General features: G+C 44.0%; 1 protein-coding gene across 1 annotated transcript in view; it reads right to left on the bottom strand.

The window, feature by feature from the left end:
* Nucleotides 1-904: 904 nt before the first annotated feature.
* The window catches only part of FSTL4 (follistatin like 4), a gene marked incomplete at both ends in the record, with an annotated part of 181,178 nt that continues 158,724 nt past the window's right edge, over nt 905-23,358 (bottom strand). The window contains 8 exon segments of the mRNA XM_079542601.1: nt 905-1,604; nt 4,493-4,602; nt 6,866-6,973; nt 7,542-7,691; nt 10,094-10,212; nt 14,651-14,677; nt 16,057-16,191; nt 17,079-17,240. Of these exon segments, the coding sequence (XP_079398727.1) occupies nt 905-1,604; nt 4,493-4,602; nt 6,866-6,973; nt 7,542-7,691; nt 10,094-10,212; nt 14,651-14,677; nt 16,057-16,191; nt 17,079-17,240 (1,511 nt within the window).

Below are 23,358 nucleotides of genomic sequence, written 5' to 3'. Positions count from 1 at the left end.
TGCTGCCTCCTACTGACTACGATTGATTCTCTGCCCACTGAAGAGCAGACTTTGCATCCTGTGCCCAAGCTGACGGCGCTCACAAGATGCTTAAGGATTAACACCTCCATTTTCTCTCCCTCTAACAATATCTGACCCCTCCCAGTCCTTTCTGGCTTTTACACACTCTAATGGCCTGGATATTTCATGCTGAATTTCTCCTATGCAACCTTATATGTATGTGTTAGAAGAGGCAGAGCTCGTAACATTGCTTTCAGTAGTACCAGGAGCAAAATTAAGCACCAAAGACAGCGAGCTGACAGTTACTATTTCTGTTGTGCCTCTTTCTGAAACCACATCCATGAATCCTCCCAAAGCCAGCCTGCAGAGAAAATGGATCGGTTTTCATTAAATCTCTCTCCCAGGTCTCTGTGGTTTGAAAACTGCTCTCTGATGGTTAATTTCCTTTGTCATCGTGTATTTTAGATGCAGAAATTGGGCAGGGCAGCTGGCATGGTGGGGGAGGGAGGAGGGGAGAGAACGGGTGGTGTGAATATAACAAAAAAGCCCTTCAATATGGGAACTCAAAATCGGTTTTGTTCTACGGAATCACTAGGTTTTGTGGCTTACGTGGTAGCTCAGTGGAGACATTTGCTTCCCAGCGTTTTCTCATAACCACAACTCATACCCCCAAATAAAAAAATATCCCTTCAAAACCACTTCCTATTAGCAGAGCATACCTTGTATTATAAAACTTGCAAGTAGACCAGTGTTGTACCATGAAGCCTAGACAGGGTTGGTTTGTTTTTTTTCTTTTTTTCTTTTTTCCCCTGGTGTAAAAAAATATACAATGCTACTGCTCACTTGTTGCAGCATAAAGGTCCAACTGGTACCATCTGCCAAAGGCTCTGCTGCTGCTGCCCCTTCATACCTCCCCAACCCAGACCACTGTGTTACCCCTCCTTATACCTGAAACCTCACAGCGTAATGTGTTTTGCCTCCCATTTATAACAAACAGTGAATCTTTCGCTGGTGTAATGAGATACTGTCCAAACAACCCACTGTCTTTCACAATTCTGTTGTAGCTGCTCCAGGGCCAGTCTTTGGACGTGATAGGGTCCTTTAAATTCTTCAGTACATTCATTTTCCCTGTCGACAGCTCTACGAAAAGCACATCTGTTTGCAAATGTGAAGTCGCATATATATAGTACTGATTGCCTTCGGTGAAAGAGGGTTGAAATGTCAGATCAGATACGTGTATGTTTGTTTGTAAGTCATAAATCAGCTTGATTTCCCCCTGGACGGTCACAGTCTGGACCTGGATCCTGCCTCCATCCCCATCCGCGCTGACCAGGAAGCGCCCATCCGGTGAGATGTGAGGTGTGCCCAGCACGGCGCCGTTGGTGCCGACCACGGCATCGGTGACGCTGTCGATGAGGAGCTGTGGGGCAGCAGCCCCCCGCTGGTCCCTGCACTGCACCAGGAAGTATCCCCCCAGGTGGGTGTAGGCCATGGTCTGTGGTGCGCAGCTGTAGTTCCTGAAGCTGATGGTCTTGATGTGGGTCACTGTTTCCAGGTCGATCTTGCGGATGGTGGGTTTTGATTTGTTATAAATGAAGCCAAACCTGAAAGAGAAAACATGACGCTGAAGTCATCTCCGGAAACTCAGGGGTAAGCTTGGAGAAAGAAAGAAGACAGCAAAAGTGGGAGATCCCTTCCTCTTCATTCTGTGTGCAATAACGCTGTCTGGCTTCAGCAAGAAATCCCTCCTGTTTCAGTGCTTCTAAACGTGCTACAAGGAGGAACTTGGTTACAATTAGCAACCTGATGCTGGAAGCTTGAGTGTGTGCTTGGCTAATGTTCTCCAGATCCCACATCTCAGTAACAATGACATCAGAGCTTGGGGTATTCTGTAGGCAGGCACTAACAAGCTAAGTATTCAATCTGTTTCAGATTCAATCTGTTTCTCTGGGTGGAGAGCAGCTCTGACCTCTGCATGTAACTACTGAGTGACCCAACGTGCCCAACCCTGCATCCGAAACTGGAGCATCAGAGGGCAGAGCAGACTGTCCCAGCAGCCTGGAAGGTAGGAGCAGAATGAGCAAAGGTGGGCTGAAGAAAAGTGTCTTTGTTTTCTTACTCCAGAGGGCCGACAACTGTGAGCAGGGAATAAATGTTCTCTAGAAGATGGATGTTGCAGCAAAGCTGACCTTTGCTGAAAGGAGAAAGGAGAAAAAAAAAAAAAAAGCCAAAAAAAGAAAGCCAGGAAAGGTTTCAGCTTAATTTGAGCAGAGCCCATAGAAGCAGCCTGTTTGTGTTCCCCTGGATTCACAGGTCGCTGGTACTGACTTAAAAAAAACCTAATCTTATGTTGAATCTCTTTTTGCCCATTCAGTGCAGAGGGAAGGGAATGAAGCGAGCACTTAATTTTGCATCTCTTCCCTGAAAGATTTAAAATTGCTTTTTGAAACATGGAGGTCTGTGCTTGCTGCACATAATAGATATTTTGCTTAAAACACTGCATTTATTATTTTTTATCCCTAATCCGTCTGTCAATGAGATGCTCAGCAATGATTTCACATCTGAGGACTGAGCCAATGCAGTGTATGATCCCACGAAAATCACTGGGCTAAGCCTCTCATTTTTCCATTATGCTCACATCCATTAGAGGCTTCACAAAATACCCGCAGTAGAGATTCATAGTGCAGAGTGTGTGGGGAAATTGAATATGGCACTTACGCTTCCCTTGGATGAATGCATTTTAAGTACACTTTAAAAGATGCTTCTCCTGACAGTATTTTTTTTTCCTTGAGACTTCTTCAATTCTTGGCCAAATGCCTCAAGAAGTTACAAAAAAAAAAAAAAAAAAAAAAAATCTTACACAAACTTCAATTTAAAAAAGTGGGTCAGGATGTATCTTGTGTGCATAGAGCTGCAGGAGAAGCTCAGTGCTCATGTGAGACCTGTGATGCAAAATCTCAATGAGAACCTTGCACTTAAAGAGATTGTAATAGACAGCAACCTACCCTGGGAACTCATTCACATGGCTACGCTTCCAGATATCCATCCGAAATAACAGGCAGCCAAAAGACATGCAGGAACATTTGCATACAAATATTTTGGGCTCTCAGAAGAGATTGCTTAAATATTCACCTTCCTGAGAAATGCTGCTATCACCATTTATTGTTTCTGAGTGGAGAATTTAGCACATGAACCCAGTAAGTCTCATTAGACTGTGAGCAATTATTTTTTGTGCTGAAGGTGAGAGAAAACTGAGAAAGATCTGGCCCTGAACAAATGAAATAGGAAATTAGGCACAGCGTTGCCTGTTTTGCACGGGGAAACCTATCTGCAATTGCCTGCATTTAATATTTCTCACCAAAGATCATCTGTTTGCAGCCGATGAATTGTACTGAAGGAAAAAGAAACCACAACAACCAAAACAAAAAACCCAGCACATAAAAGGAGTAAAAAAAAATAAATTCAATTATTCCACCTTCCTGTGTTGGAACCTGGACTGCACCTCCTCATCCCAATCCATTACGTGTAGCAGCCACACACCCCTGCACAGCTCTCGCTTGTAACAATGGTTTAAATGCAAACTGGAAAGAGGAGGTAGGGGAAAATGAAGAGTGACAGCCATGAAGTATGTCTTATTTTATGTTTCAGCAAGCAAAGTTATTTATTTTGTATCACATTCAACCCCAAATCATTTAAGCGTGACCCTCCGTCCTCAGTGATCATTGCAGGGAACCTAAGCTTAATGGAAGGAGTTGATTATGATTTCTGGAGAGTTTAACTTAGTTAAACTGTACTGGTGACAGGAGATGATTAAGCAGTTGTTGTAATGGGGTAAGAAGAGTATAAATTGCTGTGAAGTTATCATCCATTTTGCTAACTTTAATGGGAAGCTTCCTGTTCCTGCTGGGAAGCAGTCAGTATTACTGTAAGTTTATTAGTATGTTAGTTATAAAATCTCATTAACCACTCCATCACATTAACATTCAAAACTGATAGTTCAGAGAACTGATTTTCTTCTTTCTAATGTGCACTGCGTATCATTTTTTCCTGCTCAAACCCTGCTCCTCACAGACAGAGCCAAGATTTGAACAAGCAGTTGTAAACGTGGCCTGAAGCAGAACAAACCTTTACCACTAATGGCAGTAAATCTTTGATTCTAAAGCAGCTTCCAGGCGGGGAAGCCAACCTTCTAACCACTGTGTTCCTGGTACCAACACACCAGGGCGATGCTGCACAGAAGCATGGCTGGCAAAGCCTGGGCCAAGGGAAGCCCAGATTTGTTCCTTGCTGTCTCAGTGCTTTGCTGAATAACAACTAACCAGCATGCTCAGTCATTTCTCCTTTTTTTTTTGTGCACAAAAATGATAAGAGTATTTAGCTCAATCACACGCTCATTCATTAACATGGCTGAAGTGCTGTCAGGATGTTTGACGGGTCCCACTAGCAGTGAGCAGTATGGGCACCGTCGCTGTTCATTAAGATAATTTCTTACCTAACGTGATTAATAATAAGATTTGTAGGTGGTATAAAGAAGTCATCCACTCCTTTGAACGGCGTGCGGATCACACGCTGCTCCTCCCCTGCGCTCGCCTCCGGTATCACCTGCAATAAATACACAGGGAAGCAGTGACTGAGGCAGAAAGGTAAATACAGATTACACAGCCAAACTTGGTACCTTGGCTTTTCCCAAGGATGCAGTAGGCTCAAATTGATTAACGGCTTCAAAATACCATTTGGTGTAGCTGCCTTGAAAAAGTGGGCTAATAAATAGTATTTGAGGCTTGACATTTGTAAGGTAAGTACACAACTCTGCTTTCATAAGGCATTTATATTGCAAGAAAGAGCAGTCGTGCGGAGCTGAAATAGCACGACAGCACAAAAACCACAATAATTTATTCCTCACTGTCTAAAATAAACATTTAGTTCATGGTCATATTTATTAATCTCACTTAGGTGCAGAGCAATAATTTACCAGCCTGAAGGCTCAGCCACTCACTCACAGCGCGTAATTATCACTTTGAAGGAGAAGACCTGTCCATCCATCTGCCACACCATGCAGGACTCATGGGCTGTGACAAAGTCCCTTCTTCATTCCTCCCATTCTGTCCCCCAGCACAGAGACCTTTCCACTCCCTCACTGGACAGAGAGAGGCAGCTTTCAATACTTACAATGCTCTCAAACAGTTTGCTTGGCTCAAGATGACTTCAGTCCATTCATTAGGATATTCTGTTCATGCAATGTGCAACAGCAGTTGCTTTGAATTTATGGCCACATAATTCATTGAGGGAATGCTAAAGCCTTTCAAGGTTTAGGTTCAGGCAGCTGTTCCAGCCATGCCATTTAGATTTCTTCCAATTAAACTACTCAAGAAAGATGTCTGTTCTTGCACCGTGCGTTCTCAGGGCCACAGACAGCACTGGATGTTTCCTTCCCAGGAGCCCATCATGGCCAAACAACAGCATCCCCTCAGCCAGCTCGTGGGCTGTGGGACAAACCTCTGCCATCCCAGAACTGGTGGAAATGTAGGGCAGCTTCCATGGTAGCATTTTTTTTTTGTTCAAGAACAGTTGATTGCATTTCTGCTGGTCTCATGAATAAACTTCACCAAATGAGCTGCTGGTCACCTTGTGGGAAAGACAGGGGGAAAAAAAACCCAAAAGAATCTGCTGGTGTGGCTGCTGATCTCAGTCACCACGTGTGTAACTGCACTTTATAACGATAACAGAAAGCACTATCTGAGCTGGAGCCTCATAACAAGTTTCCAGCTGCGCAGATGGTGTGTTCTTCTCAATAATCACATGCTTGAGACATCTCTCCCTTAATTACAGAAACCTCTCACAGCTGGATGGAGGAAATTAAGTCAGAGAGAGTAAAAATAGCCCATTTTGTCTCCTTATGACCTGCACAGCCCACTGCAGTCCCCAGGCGAGGTGAACTGGCATCAGTGCCTCAGAACCTTTTTTCCTTTTGCCTCCATTCTGTTTGTGGTGCCTTTTCCTGGAAATGCTCAGAGTGCACCCTCTGCCTGTGCTGTTTTCAGGTCAGAAAGCACAGAACCTCTTCCCCACGCCATCCTCACGCTGTCAGGGAATGCTTTCATGCAGCCCTAGAAGCAAATTTTGTGGTGCAGTGAACATTCACCCTTCTTCTGTGGGTCTGGAAAGGTTGGGCAGCAAGTGCTGGAAATTAACTGCTGCAGTAGGGAACGTCTGGCTGGATCAGATCAGGGCTGGTGTTAGTTTGTCAGAGGACATAAAGCAGCAGCAAAACGCCCAATTAGATGCCTGCACTTCTGTGCCATCGACACGAGATGAGCAAATCCCACAGGGCCATGCAAAAAAGGAAGCTAATTGGGATGGCCGAGCCCGTATGCACCGCCGTGCCCTGAAAACCAACAGTGCTGCTGCACACAGGCAGCAAAAAACAGAGTCGCAGACACAAAAAGTGCCCCACAGGTCCTGTTTTGCTCTTTATGCCTCTTTCATGCCCTTGAGAGTTGTATTTTTTTTTTGGCTTCTTTTATTTTTTGGGGGGGAGAAGATGTGAAGCTGGATTTACAGAACACTATCACTGACTTCTCCTTTTTACTTCATCATACACAGCTTTCAGAAGCACTGAAAAACCTCCCTTCTCTCTTATGATTTGCATTTTACTCTGAGAAGAATGCTGTTGTGCCATCACCACTGGGAAAGAATAAAAGAAAGCTGAAGGCTTGTGAGAGGGAAGCCACAAAATAAACAGAGGTTAAGGAAAACAAGAAACAATTCAGTGCATACACAGAGAACTTGGACTCCCAGATTAAAGGCTGTTAAATCACTTGCAAGCAGCCCACCACCCACCATGCTCAGCAATGGAAGGACTCACCTGCAGTGTTGGCGACGATCGCCGCATATCACCCCAGCTCAGCACCCACACCTGGTCGTGGGATTTGTCATAATGCAGTTTGGTTGGCAAAGGGTCCACGTCCACAGACTTAGAAAAAATAAAATAGGACATAATACATGTTTACATAGTGACACAAATGTCCCTAGGCACATGGCAGATACATTAGCTCACTGCTGACATTCCCATGTACCTCTGCTACACTCATTTGTAAGCTTTGTACAGTTTCCTTCAGATCAATCTGGTGATCAGCAGCAGCTCCAGCAATAGAAAAGCTGGCTGCTCAGCTTCATTTTCTGGCTGCACCTCTTGCTCTGTTGCTTGCAGCCAGCAACTCAGGGGTCAACTTCTGCCCCAGCCCCACCTGCATCAGTTCATTCTTCCTGACCTGCTCAGAATGGTGAAGGAGCACCATTTTACCAGGGTAGCTGCAAACCCAACTGCAGTCACAGCCCTGAGACGATGATAAGCAGCTCATGAGGGATTCTTTTCCTGGCAGTGTGGTTTCAGAATAACATAGTGTGGTCCCATGGATGAAAATAACACAGGTGCAGCATCACACAGAGTGATGTCAGAGCCCCTGGACAGAAACCCACTTTTCTTTTCCCATAGCAAAGTCTGTTGCCATCAGTGAATAAAGAGTTCCCCTTGTAGGTACCTGCACAGCTTTCTGTGTCTGGATGTCAATGATCATTACTCTGTTCTGCTTAGGCTGTGTCACATAGATATACTTGTCTCGGACATTGACTGCAGAGGCCCAGAGGCAGGACTGAGTGCCTTCCCCTTCCACTCTGGGACAGATCTCCTCCTGCAGAAACAAAAAGGAGGAAAAGAGGCTTCATGTCTGCAAATTCTGAGTGTGGAGCAGTATGAAGTTTGGCTTTGAAAACCACAGAAAACAATTCCACAATGGCTTTTTTAAAAATTATTATTTCCTGTCTTGGAAAATGTGAAATAATTACCCGGCGTGGCACTGTGCTGCAGCCTGGCTCTGCCCCAGGACATCACGCAGCCGGACCTCTGGCAGACACACACTGCATTTAAATGATGATGTTGTCTGTGGATCTGCATTTTGAAGGACACCCTGGTTTATCAAGACTAGCAGTGCTGTCAGCATTTATATTAACTACATCACAGCTTTATATTTTTTCATACGTTCTTCATTTTCAGCTCGGGAGAGCCTGCCCTGTGATGGCTGTGAACAAAGACATGAGAGCGAAGCAGGCAGGATCCCATCAGATGTGGCTTTGACATAGAAACTTACCCTGTTGCAAAGGAACCAAATCCAGATGCCCTGGACCAAACCCTGATCTCAGCTGCCTTGTGCCCTATTCTGTTGCAGATCTCTGAGCCCTGTGCACAACCTGTACTAGCTTCCATGGGAGCTCAATGGGACCCTAAGTAGGAAAAGCGACACGGGATCTCAGCAGAATCATTTCTCTTTCTCCTGAATTTCCCTTCTGCTGAGATGCTTTACGGGAACAAGCATTTGTGCTGGACCCAGCTGTGATGTGGAAAGGACAAACCAAAGGGAACGTGTCCAACAGCACAAGTGTTTGGTTTAAATCCTGTCAGCACAGCAGCCGGGTCACTTTAAATGATGGCACTGCCCCTAGGGGGGAAGCAAATGGAGCAGCAAAGCTTGCTCAGAGAAAGAGGATGCAGAAACAAAAGCAGTGCCACCACCAAGTTTGTGTCAGAGCAATGAGTGGGAATACAGAGATTGCACCTGCAAGCAGCACAGCCCTGTCAAGAACTTGCTGGAGGCCACATGCAAGGGATGAAGTGATACTACAGTACAGCATGCTGCAAAAGCACCAAACAGATTCAGGACTGCTCTCCTCATCCTGAGAGCTCCTTGGCCACAGCACCCACCAAACCAAGGAGAGCTCACCCCTCTTTTCTGCTACACTGCTTTGCTGCACTAACAGCAAACAAAACCACTTTTAGTGTAGGAACCATCCTAAAACTGCAGGATGATATCACTGTCCACATGGCAAACACTCAAGATGCTGAAAGGAAAAAAAAAAAAAAAAAAAAAGCCAAACCTCCCTTGAGCATGGCAAAGGGCCCTGTGATATCTGCAGGAAATGCTGAAAGGTCTCTCTGTAAGGCAGCCAAATAATGGTGATAAAAATCCCTTTCATGCCCACCACTGTGCTGACATTCTCTCTCTAAGTGCCCTCTCTCTGCAGCGCTTTGCAGTCGTTTCTCCAGAACCACCCCTTCGACATTTACAGCTCTCTGTAAAGGAAGGACAAGGTGTGTACACCCTTCTGAAGTAACAGCTGAAGTGTGGGTTAATAATATTAAGTCCATGCTAAGGGCCAATCCTGGGGTGAGCATCGGTGGGTTTCTAGTAAGGTTTATAAATACATCAGTGGGAAAAAAACACCAACAAACCCAAATCAACAAAACATTATCAACCACAAACGTAGGAGACTTGGCAGAACACTGAATGCAGACTCACAAGAAGATGGTGACCCATGGCAGCAGTGAACTGAAAGCAAGGCTGAGCCCTTTTCCTCAGAAGGGAAGGAACCCCATGCTCAGCTCTCTCTGTTAATTGGTCTTCCCATAAAAGTAAGCAATGGAGTGATTAAGAAAGCATCTCTTAAGCCTGTCCCTTAAGGAGATGCAATAGTTCATAGCATCATAGAATCACAGAATCACAAGGTTGGAAAGGACCTACAAGATCATCTAGTCCAACCGTCCTCTCATCACCATTGCTACCACAAGCACTAAGCCATATCTCACAGCTCCTCATCCAGACACCTCTTGAATATTGCCAAGGACAGAGACTCCAGCACCTCCCTGTGCAGCCATTCCAGCACCTGACCACTCTCTGAGAGAAATAGTTCTTCCTTATGTCTAACCTAAACCTCCTCTGGTACAACTTGTGGCCATTCCCTTAGGTCCTCTTTGTTGCCTGGGAGAATGTATTTCTGTGCAGTACACACACACAGGTCACTGGGAATGCTTGGCCTCCTGGCGGCCATCCTCTCCACATCCCTCCTTGCCTCCCTGCTGTGCTTTAATCTGGGAAATTAATCCCCCACTTCTCCCACGTGGAGGTCTCTTAATTTTCAAGAGCAGATGATGCACCCCGGGGATGCTGCGTGAAGCCCACCAAAGTCCAACCTTTGAGGCAACAACAACCTTTCAAGAGAGACTAAGAAACATTTCCCAGCCGTCAGCTGCAGGACTTACATAACTGGAGAAGATCCTCTCCTCGGGCCTGATGTGCCTCCGGATTTCACATTCGTTTGGCTGAAGGACTGTGATCCCATCATCAGAAAAGACATAGAACATATTCCCGACGCTCAGGCCTTGAAGGGAAATAAAGCAAAAGAAGCAGAATTTTTTCTGTATGTATCCTCCCCAAACAAAACCTGCCTTACATAAACGTCGGTCATTCGGATGCAGTCGGTGCATTCACAAAATCAAATTTCATGTCACAACGAGGGCTTCAAGGAGTGGAGAGGTACAGACACCTTCAAAAATGCATTGCCTTGGTGGCTGCAGCTGTGCACGAGTGTCACTGCTCAGCTCTACACCGATGCACACAGCAGGACGTGGTTCACACAGCCCCTGCACGACACTGCGACCAACTCCGACTGTGGTTTTGTTTCCCTATGAGTTCATTCAATATAGTTTGCTAATAATTTGAACTGAGAGAGAAGTTTTAGCTCAAATTAGTCATAGTGTTGTCCTATTAGATCAACTTCTCACACCATGCAAAATGCACGTGCTTAAAGGCTGTCCACAAATAAAAATATATCCTCTACTTCCTTAAACTCAATGATAGCCACCAAAACAAATACATTTTTGAAATCTTGCAAACTGTAATTCACAAATGTGGAGTATTTCAGCATTGCAATAGCACTCACTTATCCACAACAGGGGCATTCCAGGAGATTTGGGGAGCTGTCTGTCACTGCTTTGCTTTTAGGTCACGCTTTCTCATTTCTGTCATGCAGAAATGTCATGAAACACTGACAATTTAGTCCTTCAGCTACATGCAGTTGCAGGAATGTGCATCTTTAAGAAATGTTTGGGATCTTTTCCAACACTCAAGTTAGAAAGATCCGAGCATCATTTCTTTTTTAGTTTTTTAAATTATTTTTTTTGGTACCATCACCAATAAATGTTTGCAATGATCACTGTCACCCCCAGTAATGTTGATAGTGTACTTATCTGCCAACAGTATGGTGTTAATTTGTAATTTCTTGTTGATTATATTTTGAGCTTAGAGAAGCTCCCAGTTCTACGGATCTGAACATCACAGTGCCTCCAGCTGGGCCAGTGGTAGCAGCTGCCTACAGGGTTTCTCACTTCTCAGAGGTGGATTGCAGGATTAAGGCAAATCATCATAGCAGAACTTCACAGTATGAACTCATGTAATTTGGATAAATGTCTTTTTTGGAGAATTTCATTCAGTATAGAGTTCAGTGAGGCTAGGAGGGTTTTTTGAGTTAAAAAGCCCTCTATTTATGCCAACTAAGTGGCTTCAGAGTACAACTTCTCAGCATCGGGTGTTGCTGTTTGGACAGTGTTGAAGCTGAGTCTCTCTACAACACAGCACAGAAATACCCCGGTTTGGGCACCAGGAGCTGGGATCCTCAGATGTGATGCCACAAGAGGGATCATGCACAGAGAAAAAAAGGCACTGAACTCCCATTGACAACTAAGTTACCTTACTGGCTGAGTGCTCATTTTATGAATATAAGGTTAAAGCATTTCACTGGGGCATTTTGGACCAAAATCTGCGCTCGCAGCATGCACACAGCTCCCACCTGCTGCAATGGGATTTGAGTGAACACATCAGAGCTTGGCCCCACCTGGAATGAGTGCACAACACTTCCACGAGGAAAAGGTTTTAATCCTAACAAGTGGAAACAGGCAGGCAACAAACTATGATCATTGTGAAGATGCTCACCGTTATTTTCATGCACAATAGCAGCATGATTATCTGATGCTCCGAATACAATGAGTGTGTATTTCAGAATTGAGGCCTCAATTTGTCACAGAATTACTTTCGTAATGATTTCACCTCAGTAGGCTTTGACTGGGCAAGTCCCACCACTTAATTTGGAGTAAAACGAGTGCAAGCTTTCCTGGTGACTGGACACCATTTCCTAATGGCATTGAGGTACACTGAGGGTGCACCCTTGTCAGAGTTTATGGAATGAAATCAACATGCTTTTGCAGTCAGTAACCTTCACACTGATTTTTAAACAAAGCAAGCTTTTTGCTAGGCAAACTTAAGTGTTCTGCTGTGACTTGAAAGGTATTGCCTAGTCTTGGTTGGGGTACAAACATGAACAAGCCCATGGGAACCAGCAAAACGTCCTCTCTGGGACACTTGCTGGCTGAAGATGCACCACCACCAAGAGCTTTCCTTATTTGAGGAAGAGTCCCATCTAAGACGGGTGAATTTGTCACTGGGGAATACTCTCCTCTGATCCAATATGTGAATAATTCTCCTCAGTTTAATCTAAACGCTTGAAAGTGTTTTAGAACTTACATAAGGTAACTAAAAGGCTTTCAGCTTTTTAAGTGCGTGCCTTTATATAACTGATGGCTGCCAGCTGCCACGATAGGCTCCCGTTATCCAAGAATAAAGCAAGCAACACTCACTGTGAAAACAAAGGCTGGCATGAAAACAAATCTCTACTTTACAATTGGGCTACTCACAGCTTTTTATGTGCAAAAACTAAGAACTTACTTGCGTATTGAATAAATATTTCATGAGCTTCCAGTCTCACGTTTAACTGGCAGGTCGTGCTGTGCGCACTCACTTCTGGAGCTTTCCTTCTGCGTGGTCTATGAAAGGTGTTGAGGACAGACTGACTTAAAGTGACAAACTACCTGTGATGCGGCTCTGACTTGCAGCAAAAGCTTGTTCTGTGCAGCGTTCCGACTGGGATCTTCCTAAGGCCTCTAGCTGACACAGGCATTGTGCCGTGAGGATGTGATCATTTAAAGGGAGCTCAAGTCTACCAACCCATCTGTTAATACTTCCCCTTGCTTACACAGACACTTTCATTTTAACAGAATATGTTAAAATGCAAAAACCGAGACACCACTCCTCTCTCCAGGCTTTCTCTGTGCCACATTTCACATGCTTGATTCCATTCAGTGGATTCTTTGCCTGGAATGGAGGTACTGGACAAATACTACAGAATGCAGCTGGGAATAAACCTCCTTTAAAGATGCTGAATTGCTTAGGAACATCAGCAGCAAATCTGCTCTCAATGCCTGTGTTTTCCCTGTGAACTGCTCATAATTTGTTAAAAATGAGCAAGGTTGATAAGCATCAAGTCCAAATTGTTAAGTAAAGTTACATTAAGACTTTTTGCAACCAACTTTTTAGTTTTCATTAAGCATTACTACGCTTCTACACCTGATAGAGTTATCCAACTACTTTCTTTAAAAAGGAGCACGAGGGATGATTAGATGCACTAAAGATTTAACTTTTAAGCAGAAATTCTTAGTGCCTGGAATGCCATTTTAAGGACCACTGGCAGTATAAAGGCACTCTTTGTGGCCATGCATCAGGCACCTGCAGGTGGCCTATTTGGGGATAAAAGCTGGAGAACTGTTTCATATGGTCTCTAACTGGCTGCTCTGGATGGGTGCACATACCTGCACTACCAGTAGGACCTCAGGTGCACCCTGGGGCAGCACTGGTCACCAAGGGCTGGCACTTTCCTTCTGCTCCCAAAACCATTTGAGCAAATCAGAGAGCTCCAAGCCAACGCACGGAGCACAGCTCTCATTCGGGTAGATGCGGGCATTCCTTATGACATGGTCTCCAAAGCCCTTTCCTAAGCCATCAGCTGAATAGAGGGGTGTCAGCAGCAGGCAGCTCTGCTGTGCACAAGACCTCCATGGGGCTGGAAGGGCTGCAAGGTCCTGGCTTCCCCACATGCATGTGGCAGACCTACGAAGCAGCTCCTTGGGCAACTCAGGAGCCTTCTCCCTGCAGGATGCCCACCGTGGGCATCTCACTGTGTGTTTTAGAAACATTCACAGTACTAGTGCATACAAAATCAAATCAGCTCTGACTTCAGGTGCTTCCACAGTATATTTGAGTCAATTAGCTGTTTAGGATGCTTTACCTCTCATTTAGCTTCCAAGGTACGCAGATGTTGACCTTGTGCAGGGCACACTATAAATTTAATCGAACTAAAGATCTTAACTGCCAATTAAAACAAGGAGAAACGGGGCAACCTTTACCCTGCATCGATTTAAAGGACGGAAGAAAGTAAAACTTGAGGGATTTTTTTCTGCTTAACAGACAAGAACACCATTTTGTTGCTCACCTAGTAAACATCAATACATGCTACTGAGGAGAAAGGGCTTGAATTGTTTGCTTACAAATGCAGCGTATTGAATTTATGCCTTACTTGGTCGATTATGGTAATTTGGGAGCACTTCTGACACTTGCATAATTGTTAATGTAGCTTGAGAATCTCAGGCTACTTGCTTTGGTGGCAGTTTATATAAAATCTGCATTTTTATGTATTTTATCTGTTATTATTTCACGGTGGGAAAACGTAAGAAGCTATCAGCAGGACTGACATTGCTGGAGCAACACCTCTCAATTGAATACATTAGCTTTTAAACTTCTGCTCTGTACGTAATGTGGTAACTGCAAACGTTGGCAGAGTTAGTGGCAGGTCAGTGGAGAATGGCCCATCATGGAATTACTAAAGCAGACAAGCACATTATCACTACGACAAAAGAACTTTACTGCAGTACCTTCCTCTCGCCACAGTATGTTTGCAACTGCAGCATCAGAAAATTGGGGAAGCCAGAAAATAATCAAGAAAAAGAAAAAAAACAAAGCAATGTCAAAATTCTCATTGTAGCAAGTAACTGGATTAATATGCACGTTTAAATGAACTGTTTAACTTGTGAAAAGTCCGAAACATTCATCCCAACACAGCAAACCATCAGGACAGGTGCTTATTTCAAAACACATCTGCTCTGCGTGGAGGCAATTCCGAAGCTATGAGGTGGGCCAAATCCTCGCTGATAGGAAGACAGCTTCAGCCTGTGCAAAGATCAAAGCCTTACAGAACTGAAGATGCCATCTTCAAATGTAATTGGAGGTATGGTACAGGCTGTGACTTTCCTACAGTTCCAGTGAGCACACATGATATCTTTCAGAAGCTGGAGATGGGCAGTTATGGCAGCTACACGCTTTGCAGCATTTCTTCTCTGAATTTCATGCAAGAGCTGCATTTTCTTTTAGGATTCAGACCCTACATCTATATTTGAATTTCTATTTAGGATACATCCAATTATTTCTCAACATACTGTAATTTTCCTTGCTCAAGTATTCATGATATTAACAAGAGTACATAAATCTGTTTAATGAGGAAAGGAATATATTTCCTGAAGAATTGCCATGAGAATGCATATTTATGGCCAACTTCTGTATTAACAGCCAGAAAATAGCAAAAATCACATTTGCACCTAGACTTTTAGTATCACCAAGAACCCAGGCAATCTCCCAGGTAGTTAAGGCAGCAGAATTAAGAAGGCTCAGGCCTCTGTGAGCTTTTCCATAGGGACAACTAATCACCTCCTTCATTAATTGTGTTCTGGGGACAGCACAGACAAGGCAACAGTGCCACACTCCAGTGGGAGACACGCAGCTAGGAGTTGCTGCGAGAACATTTATCTCTGAAGTGGAAGATAATTTCATGCCAAGGGAAACCTATTTTGCTAGTCAGAGATGTAAATAAAGACAAAATAAATAATCCAATCAGAGCATCTTTCAAGTGTCTAAATATCTGAGAAATTCAACTTGCAACTAGCTGAAAAAGTCTTGTACAGAAAACAAAAAAATGTATTTCTGAAACCGTATCTCGTGCCACAAAATATTACATTTTGGATTCTTTGATATCCAAAAATACTGCCAGTTCATTACTTCAGTAAAGTTGTTACCCACACCAGCACAGTTCTGGCACATGAAAGGCATCGCTGTCCTGCACAAGCGGTTTTACTTCCCCACACAACTCCTTCTCAAAACCATAACCAATCCTCACGACTCAGAGCCCCACGTAATGCATGCAATGGATTACGTTATTAAACTGCATTTGTCTCATCTCACTTTAAATACGCTTTAAAGAAAGAAATATGTGGTAAATGAAGCTTACGGGTCTTTCTTGCGGAATCTTCTATGAAAAGTGAAGATATGTCCTCGTCCACTCCCACTTCATTTTTAGCAATGCAGGTGTAGGCACCAGTGTCTTCATACCGAACACTGCTGATGTGGAGCTCACTCCCGTTTGCTGCAAGAGAGAAACCCATGAGCAGAGCTCCTGATCGCTGCTGTCCAGCTCCATCACAGCCTGCTGCTCCCACGACAGCAGGGGCTTTGGGGGAATCCTTATGAGAGCTGATGTGTTGCTTCTTTCCATCAGCACATACAAACTTGGTGTCAGAAATGAACAAAGGAAAATACGGAAGGTGGACAGTAAGTTAAAGGTATGCCTTGTTAAATATTGCTTGGTTCAGTGGAAAAACAAAATCAACAATCGACTTTGCAAATGGTTTTTTTACCACATCGCCAAGAAGTTGCGTTTGGGAGAGGTCTCTCAAAACGCCCCCCATCATTTTGATTTCCCAAGTGGGATCATTATCCAAAACCTTTGGAAGATTTTGCGATGTTGCACCCAACACAAGAGTAGCTGTGCTGCCAGTGCTGGTGGAGGGCTGCAATGCACCATGGCACAGGGCAGCAAGGAGCTGTTTTTTAATAGTTTTGCAATTTGCAAAGAAATACGATCGATTTTCACTGTGTCTGTTACATCCTTATTTGCAATGTAGGGACCAACAGAAGGTGGCTGAAAAGACACGAACAAACCATGTAATGCGTCAGACCCAAACAATTTAATGCACTGTTCCTCTGATGTGCACAGACATACGCAGGAGGAAAGGCAGCGAAGAATCAGGAGCAATGTCTTTTAACAGAGCACTGTTACCACTTATATCAATCAATACTGTCTTTCCCGACAAATTCACCAGAGAAAAAGATAAAAAGAAAGAACGGGCTTTGAAACACCATTTTCAACAACTGTGGCTTAGTGAAGGTACAAGAACCTCCAGCTTAAAGTGCAAAACAATTCTCCTTAATCCCCACCTACAGTACTTTAATTAATCACAATTCCGCTCTTACCTAGGAGCGTGAGCTGTTTGGATAGTTTTGGCACGATATCCATGCCGTTCTTCAGCCAGGTAATTCGGGGATTAGGGATGCCTTCAGCATGGCACTTGAGGCTGGCCGACACGCCGGGCTCCTGCGCCTGAGTCTCAGGGTAGACGCGGATCACCGGCGGCACTGCGGGGACACGGAATGGAGATGCTGAGCTCAGCCACCAGCCCACGGCTCTCAGCTCAAAGCTACAGCCCGACTTGGAGCAGAACACAGGAAATAATAGAAGAGAACAAACTAATAAAGCAACGCCAGGGAACAGCTTGGATATTGCATGTGGTGTCTGGGCCACTCTGGCTTGCCTTCGTTAAGCGACTGATTGAACTTGGGTGAAGTTGGATTAACACCTAAGGAAGGTACTCACACATTGAGAAATTAACATTTAAATTCTATTGAATCCTTTTAAGGGAGGAATTCAGGCTCTGCACACTGCTTTCCTATTAGATAGACCACAATTCAACATTTTAAATATGTAAGAAAACAGCCTATATATTTACTACCTGTTATTCTAAACAAATAAAGTGTTCATAACTTATTTTTCTGAGAGGCTTTCAAACTGTGACTTACCTTGTTTCAGGAAGCCACCTCTGAACCATTTAATACACTAAATTGGCAGAACGACCAATTATATTACCATTTCAGACAAGCCCATCGATTTTCAATCATGCTGCTTTACTGCTCAAACCAACCAGACTTAATACTTCCCATTAACTATTTCTTAAGGATATTCTCACTTACTCTGCACAGTGCTCCTCCTGGCACGCCCAGGGCACACGTATTCAAGAATTAAACTTATTAAAACTTTTCACTGATAAAATTTGGGGGAGAACAAAAGGACCAGCACCATCCCAGTTAGCAGTGCTGATGGCACTGGAAGGGCGGTCTTGGGCTGCTCTGCTCTATATGATCAAGTGGTCAGCTTTGAGCCAGACAGGAGTTGTTGGGACTCAACATGCACCTGTAGGAAGTTGTTCTCTTCTGTAAAGCCATCCTCAGAATGGATGCAACATGTGGGTCTGGGCAACCCAGGGGCCCAACTCCAGGAAAATGAGCCACTCGTGCCAAGGTCAGCAGGGGCTGACAGGGGTCAAGGAGAACGTGTGAGTGTGGATGGAGGGCACAGCAAAGCACAAATGAGTCAGTAGAAAAGTTCCACTGGAAAACACTGGTTTAAAGTACCTAACCCCCTACTGTGCTTTTACATAGCCCATCGTTAGCCTACAGGACTGACAAAATTAAACGCACTCAACAGTTGCTTTAGAATAAAATGAAATCTGTGTTTGCAGCACGCTATATATCCACATATCCATCTGGGGATAGTTTGAATAATTACATTCACTAGCACACACTTTACATCTTTCTATTTCTATTTTTTTATGAGCCTTACCGGAGAGAGACGTATTTTACTCCTGTCTAACCAACCAGCTGCTTAAAAAAGCACTGAGTCATCAGCTCTGGTTAATACTTGGAATGAAATCAGCCATGACAGAAAGCCCTCAAGTCTACTTGTTTTTATAGCTTTAAAAGAGAGAGATTGTTCAAGTGTAATCTGAGAGGAAACGCCTGGAGGCAACTGGGAAGCAAAAAAAAAAATGAGGACATTTAGCAAAGGCATATCTTTCAATCCTGCTTCTGCACTGGCCAGGTGGACTTATTTCCTTTTCTTCCACTTCCTTTGCTTACAAAGAAAAGGAAATGTGGCTGTAAGGAGCACAACAGTCAGCACTGCACTGCGTGAGAGCTTTTTAATCAGGGGGATACCAAGAAGTCAGGACTTTTCTTTAAATTGGGTATGCAGTTTCTAAGCACTTGCTGTTGTTTTTTTTTTTTAACCTTCTCTTTCTGCCATTACTGTCAGGACTGATGCTCCACCTGACTTCAGGAGATGCCCAATGGAGTGGGAGAAGAGCAGAGAAAGCTCTGCAGCTGGAACAGCTGGGGCTGCTCTGTGCATCAATACGAGATACAGCATCCACGTGGTTTGGGTGAGTAAGAGTCAGGAGCTTCTGATTCCTGCTGTACCTTGGAAAGTTAATTTCAGTTCCTATAAGCAAATGTCTCCAGGTACACTAAGAAACTCATTTCCATCCGCTTTGGCAGAATTGTACAAAGGTCCTGCAGCCAATGCCTGTTTCACATGAGATCTGTTTGCTACTAAGAGCATTTGTGGAACTAAATTTAGGACTGAGGTCCACTGAAAGCCTACATCATTTACTGAGGTTGGAAAACACCTCCAAGATCATCCAGTCCAGCCATCCACCACCAACCCACCACCACCACTTCCCCATTAAACCATGCCCCTGAGTACAACAACCAGCAGGTGGTTTGCCTTCTAGAAAAACCTCATGAAAAAGAATGCCACAAGAATCAAGCCGGTGAGATTCCCAAACTGTGGTGAAGCCAACTGGTGCTCAGTGATCCAGAGAGCTTCTCCAACTCTCCGGAAGGAACTCATTGCACAATGTAGCATCAACATTCTGAAAACTGGCTGAACTTGAAATCACAGCAAGGCGTGCACCTTTTCCATAGTGATTACTAAGTAGACTGCTTGTTTTCACCTTGCAAAAAAGCGTGTTGCACCTCTGTTCTTGCTTTCTTATCATTTTCCTGCTCCTTTCATTTTAAAACTCTTTATTTCTCCTCACTTGTCTTGCATAATTCATTGCACAGGTAAGTTATTGCATGCAACTGCCTTGTGATAACAGCAAACTGCAGAATGTATTTTTATTGTCCTTGTTACAAATTAATATATTCCAAGTAAGCACATTTTACTTGAAACTTGCAAAGATTTCAGCTCCAGACTTTGGAATATATGGATTACCCTTTGCTATTTCCCTTGGTGAATATATATCATTACTAACCATTACTGTGCCTGCAGCCAAAGGCAACATAAAAAGGCTATTATCTTAAGCAAAGTTGAAAGAAAAAAAAAAAGGCACTCAAACAAGTAGGAGATTAGGTAGGTTGCCTACTACTGCATACTGAGTAGTCCCTTCCTTACAGTAGAACAGCTCTGGTGATAAAGCACATGATGGCTACAGATAGCACTATCAAGCCCTAAAGACATACATTGCTGCTGCAGCACCTATATACTGCAGTGGTTGTTTAAATTAATACATTAATCATTCATTTCAGATGTTTAATCTTCCTATTTATGATTTGAAAGGAGTTTTCAGCCTTATGTATTTTCTCTTGAAATGCCACGTTAACAAAACCTGCGTTTAAAACATCTCTGTTATTTGAAAACTTGTCCTATTGGACATTGGGCTGAAGATTGAATTGTTTTTTTCCCAACTAGTTTCAAGGAATACAATATTCTGATTTATGCTGATGCTTTGCAGAGTGCAAGGACCAAGGAAAATGATGCCCCACACTCAGCAGTCTCTTGATTTGCAAACTATCAATTTTCATAGTTGATTACAATTTTATGAGATTCTTTATCCTCACCAACTCTTTTTTCCTCTTGAAAGTGATAAATGGCCTTTCTTCCCTACAGTCGGTGCATGCTGAACACATTTCCCAAGCAATATCCATACACAGGAGAGAACATAATTTTCCTACTGTTCTTCACTTTTCCTGATCAAAGTCACAGCACCCAAGATGAATTTTTCATTCCTCAACTCAGCGCTGCCTTTCAATAGGTTTGTTTTTTCCACAGGCACGAAGGGCCACATCTATAAAGGCACTGATTTACACGTTATAACTGCTGGGAATCCTAAGGTCAGTGAGCCCACTCTGAAGATACCCCAACCACATGTCACATGTGTGCTTTGTGCCCCTTGCTCAGAAAACACTACCCAGGGGTTTGGGCCGTCCATGTGGTGGGCTTCATGCTTTCTGCTTAGCAGAGCTCTCACCTCGGTTTGTCCACGGGAGCCTCTGGGTCCGTCCATGTTATTTATGGGATCCCGGAAGAGCTGAGCAAGTCCTGATGAATATTGCACATTAAGCTTCCTGGAGCCCTGCACTAAAAGTTCTGATTAATATTTCAGTGGGTTTGCTCAGTAGTTTGCACAGGAGCACCAGGGCAGTATTGTTTGGATACCTGCTCAGGTACCACAGAGGTCCAACAACTGCATGCTTCACCTGATTCTATGTACTAGATGTGGATACCAGAGAAGCATTGCATGGCATTTCCCCCCCTTCAGCTAGGTCAGAAAAAAAAAACAACAAAACAGAGCATGCAAAGAGGGTTTAGGTGGCTGGGATCAGATCATTTTAAGGAGAAAAAGGCAATAAAAGGAAAAGACCTTGTAAGCTGAAGCTATGAGCCTCAGCAATGAGCCAGACAGTACAAAAAGGATCAGAGGACCCTGGGAGAGGGACTGCACCCTCTCCCAAAAGTGACCTGCCCAAAGTGGGGGCCTGCCTGCACAAGACACAGAGCTTGGCAAGGACTGGGGATAAACCCACTGCTTCCAAGTGGTTCTTCTTTCCCTCCTTATTCCCCATAGAGAAACTTGGAGTTTTCTCTATTTCAAATGAAAGGAAAAAAAAATATATCAGATTGTTTTTTGTAGAATAAAACAGAACAAAACAAAAACTAAATCCGAACTGTCTGATGTTAGAAGTGTATTATCCCCTCCCTGGAGGAGGCACGCAAGCAGATACATCCCAGTTCTGGCTGACTTACTGCTGTCACATCCCCTTACAGCTTTAGCCTAATACAGAACAGCAGCAGCAAAAAGTCCACATTGAAGATGGAGTTTTCAGCCTGATGCAGACAGACAGAGAGAGTCCCCAGTGCTGAACAGAGACAATGAACTATACTTAGATTCTCTACATCTTCACTCAGTTCAGCTCAGCTTTTCCCCTCTTCTCCTGTCAGGAGAGATTCCTCAATTTGTCCTTTATGGTTCTAAAAAGCAAGAAGGATTTCTGAGATGTGCTCAGCCTCGGGATGCGTCTGAGGGCGAGCAGCGCTGTGCTGCCATCGACCCTGCAGCCCCACCATCAGCAGCTACAGAAGCACTGACACAAGCAGGAGAGGGGGGAACTTAGGGATGTGGGCAGCCTGGTTCTGCACAGCCTAGCAGCTCCTCTGAGAATACCTGGTGCTCTAAAACAAAGTGTTTTCATTCTACAGTGTTTTCATAGAATCATTCAGGTTGGAAGAGACTTCTAAGATCACCACATCCAACCCCAGCCCACCCTTACGCCCACTGCCCATATCCCCAAGTGTCCCATCCCCCCATTCTGGAATAACTTCAGGGACAGTGACTCCCCTGCTCCCTGGGCAGCTGTGCCAGTACCTGACTGCTCTTTGGAGAAGAAGTTTTCCCTCATACCCAAGCTGAACCTGCTCTGGCACAACGTAAGGCCATCCCCTCTCATCCTATCACTGTTATCCAAGAGCAGAGGCTAGCTCCCACCTCACTACAGTCTCCTTTCTGTAGCTGTAGTTTTCTAGTGAGCCTGGGCTGACAGCAGAATGCACAGCATTTTTCTGCAGTGTTTAATGACCATGTAGCAACACTGAAAATACAACATATAAAATAATAATAATAATAATAATAATAATAATAATATAATTATTCCTTTTTATTTTTGTATAATTGAGTTCTTGCACTAATAAGAAAACCCACATGCAGCTATGCTATGAAACTTCCACTTAAAAAGCAAACATGGAGTTCAACCCAAGCAGCAGGCACAAGCACACTGCAGCTCTGAAACATGAGCACAGCCCTCCCTGCACTCCCCTCAGCTTTCCTCCCATTCTGGCTTTAGTTTCAAAGCATTTGGGCCTTAAATTCTCAGTGATGATAAAGACTACATTGTCGCCTGCCAACTAAACTCCATTCAGGCCTCATAATATATCACATAATATAACGGGATTAAGTTGTTAGCATGCTTTCCTTTCAGCTGCCATTTGTCAAACAAATGGCACTTTGAGGAAGGAAACCTATTTTCCCAGCTGCAGCACACACAATCTAGTTATCCATATTGCTCAGATTTCGCAGTTTACTCTCTCAAAAGATGACAAATTATTATGTGGAAACATTAAGCCTGTTTTCATTCAAATCAAGCGGATGCTTCGCGCTCTTCCCCAGGCACTCGCATGGGTGGAGCATGGAGGCATGGCCGAAGACCTGAGCTGCAGCCAAACCTCCACCCAACATCCGAGCATCCCTAAAGTGTCCACATGTCTCTTTGTGCTGTTTCCCTTTGTATCAGCCTCTGTTAACCGGGTGTAGTTACCTGCTCTCATCTGCTGATAAGCTCTCTTTGGCAGAGGTCTGTGCAC

This window comes from Tetrao urogallus (genome assembly GCF_951394365.1).
Source record: "Tetrao urogallus genome assembly, chromosome: 14".
In the NCBI taxonomy this organism is placed as follows: Eukaryota; Metazoa; Chordata; class Aves; order Galliformes; family Phasianidae; genus Tetrao; species Tetrao urogallus.
The sequence above is the reverse complement of the archived record's forward strand: the minus strand, read 5'-3'. Positions and strand labels throughout refer to the sequence as shown.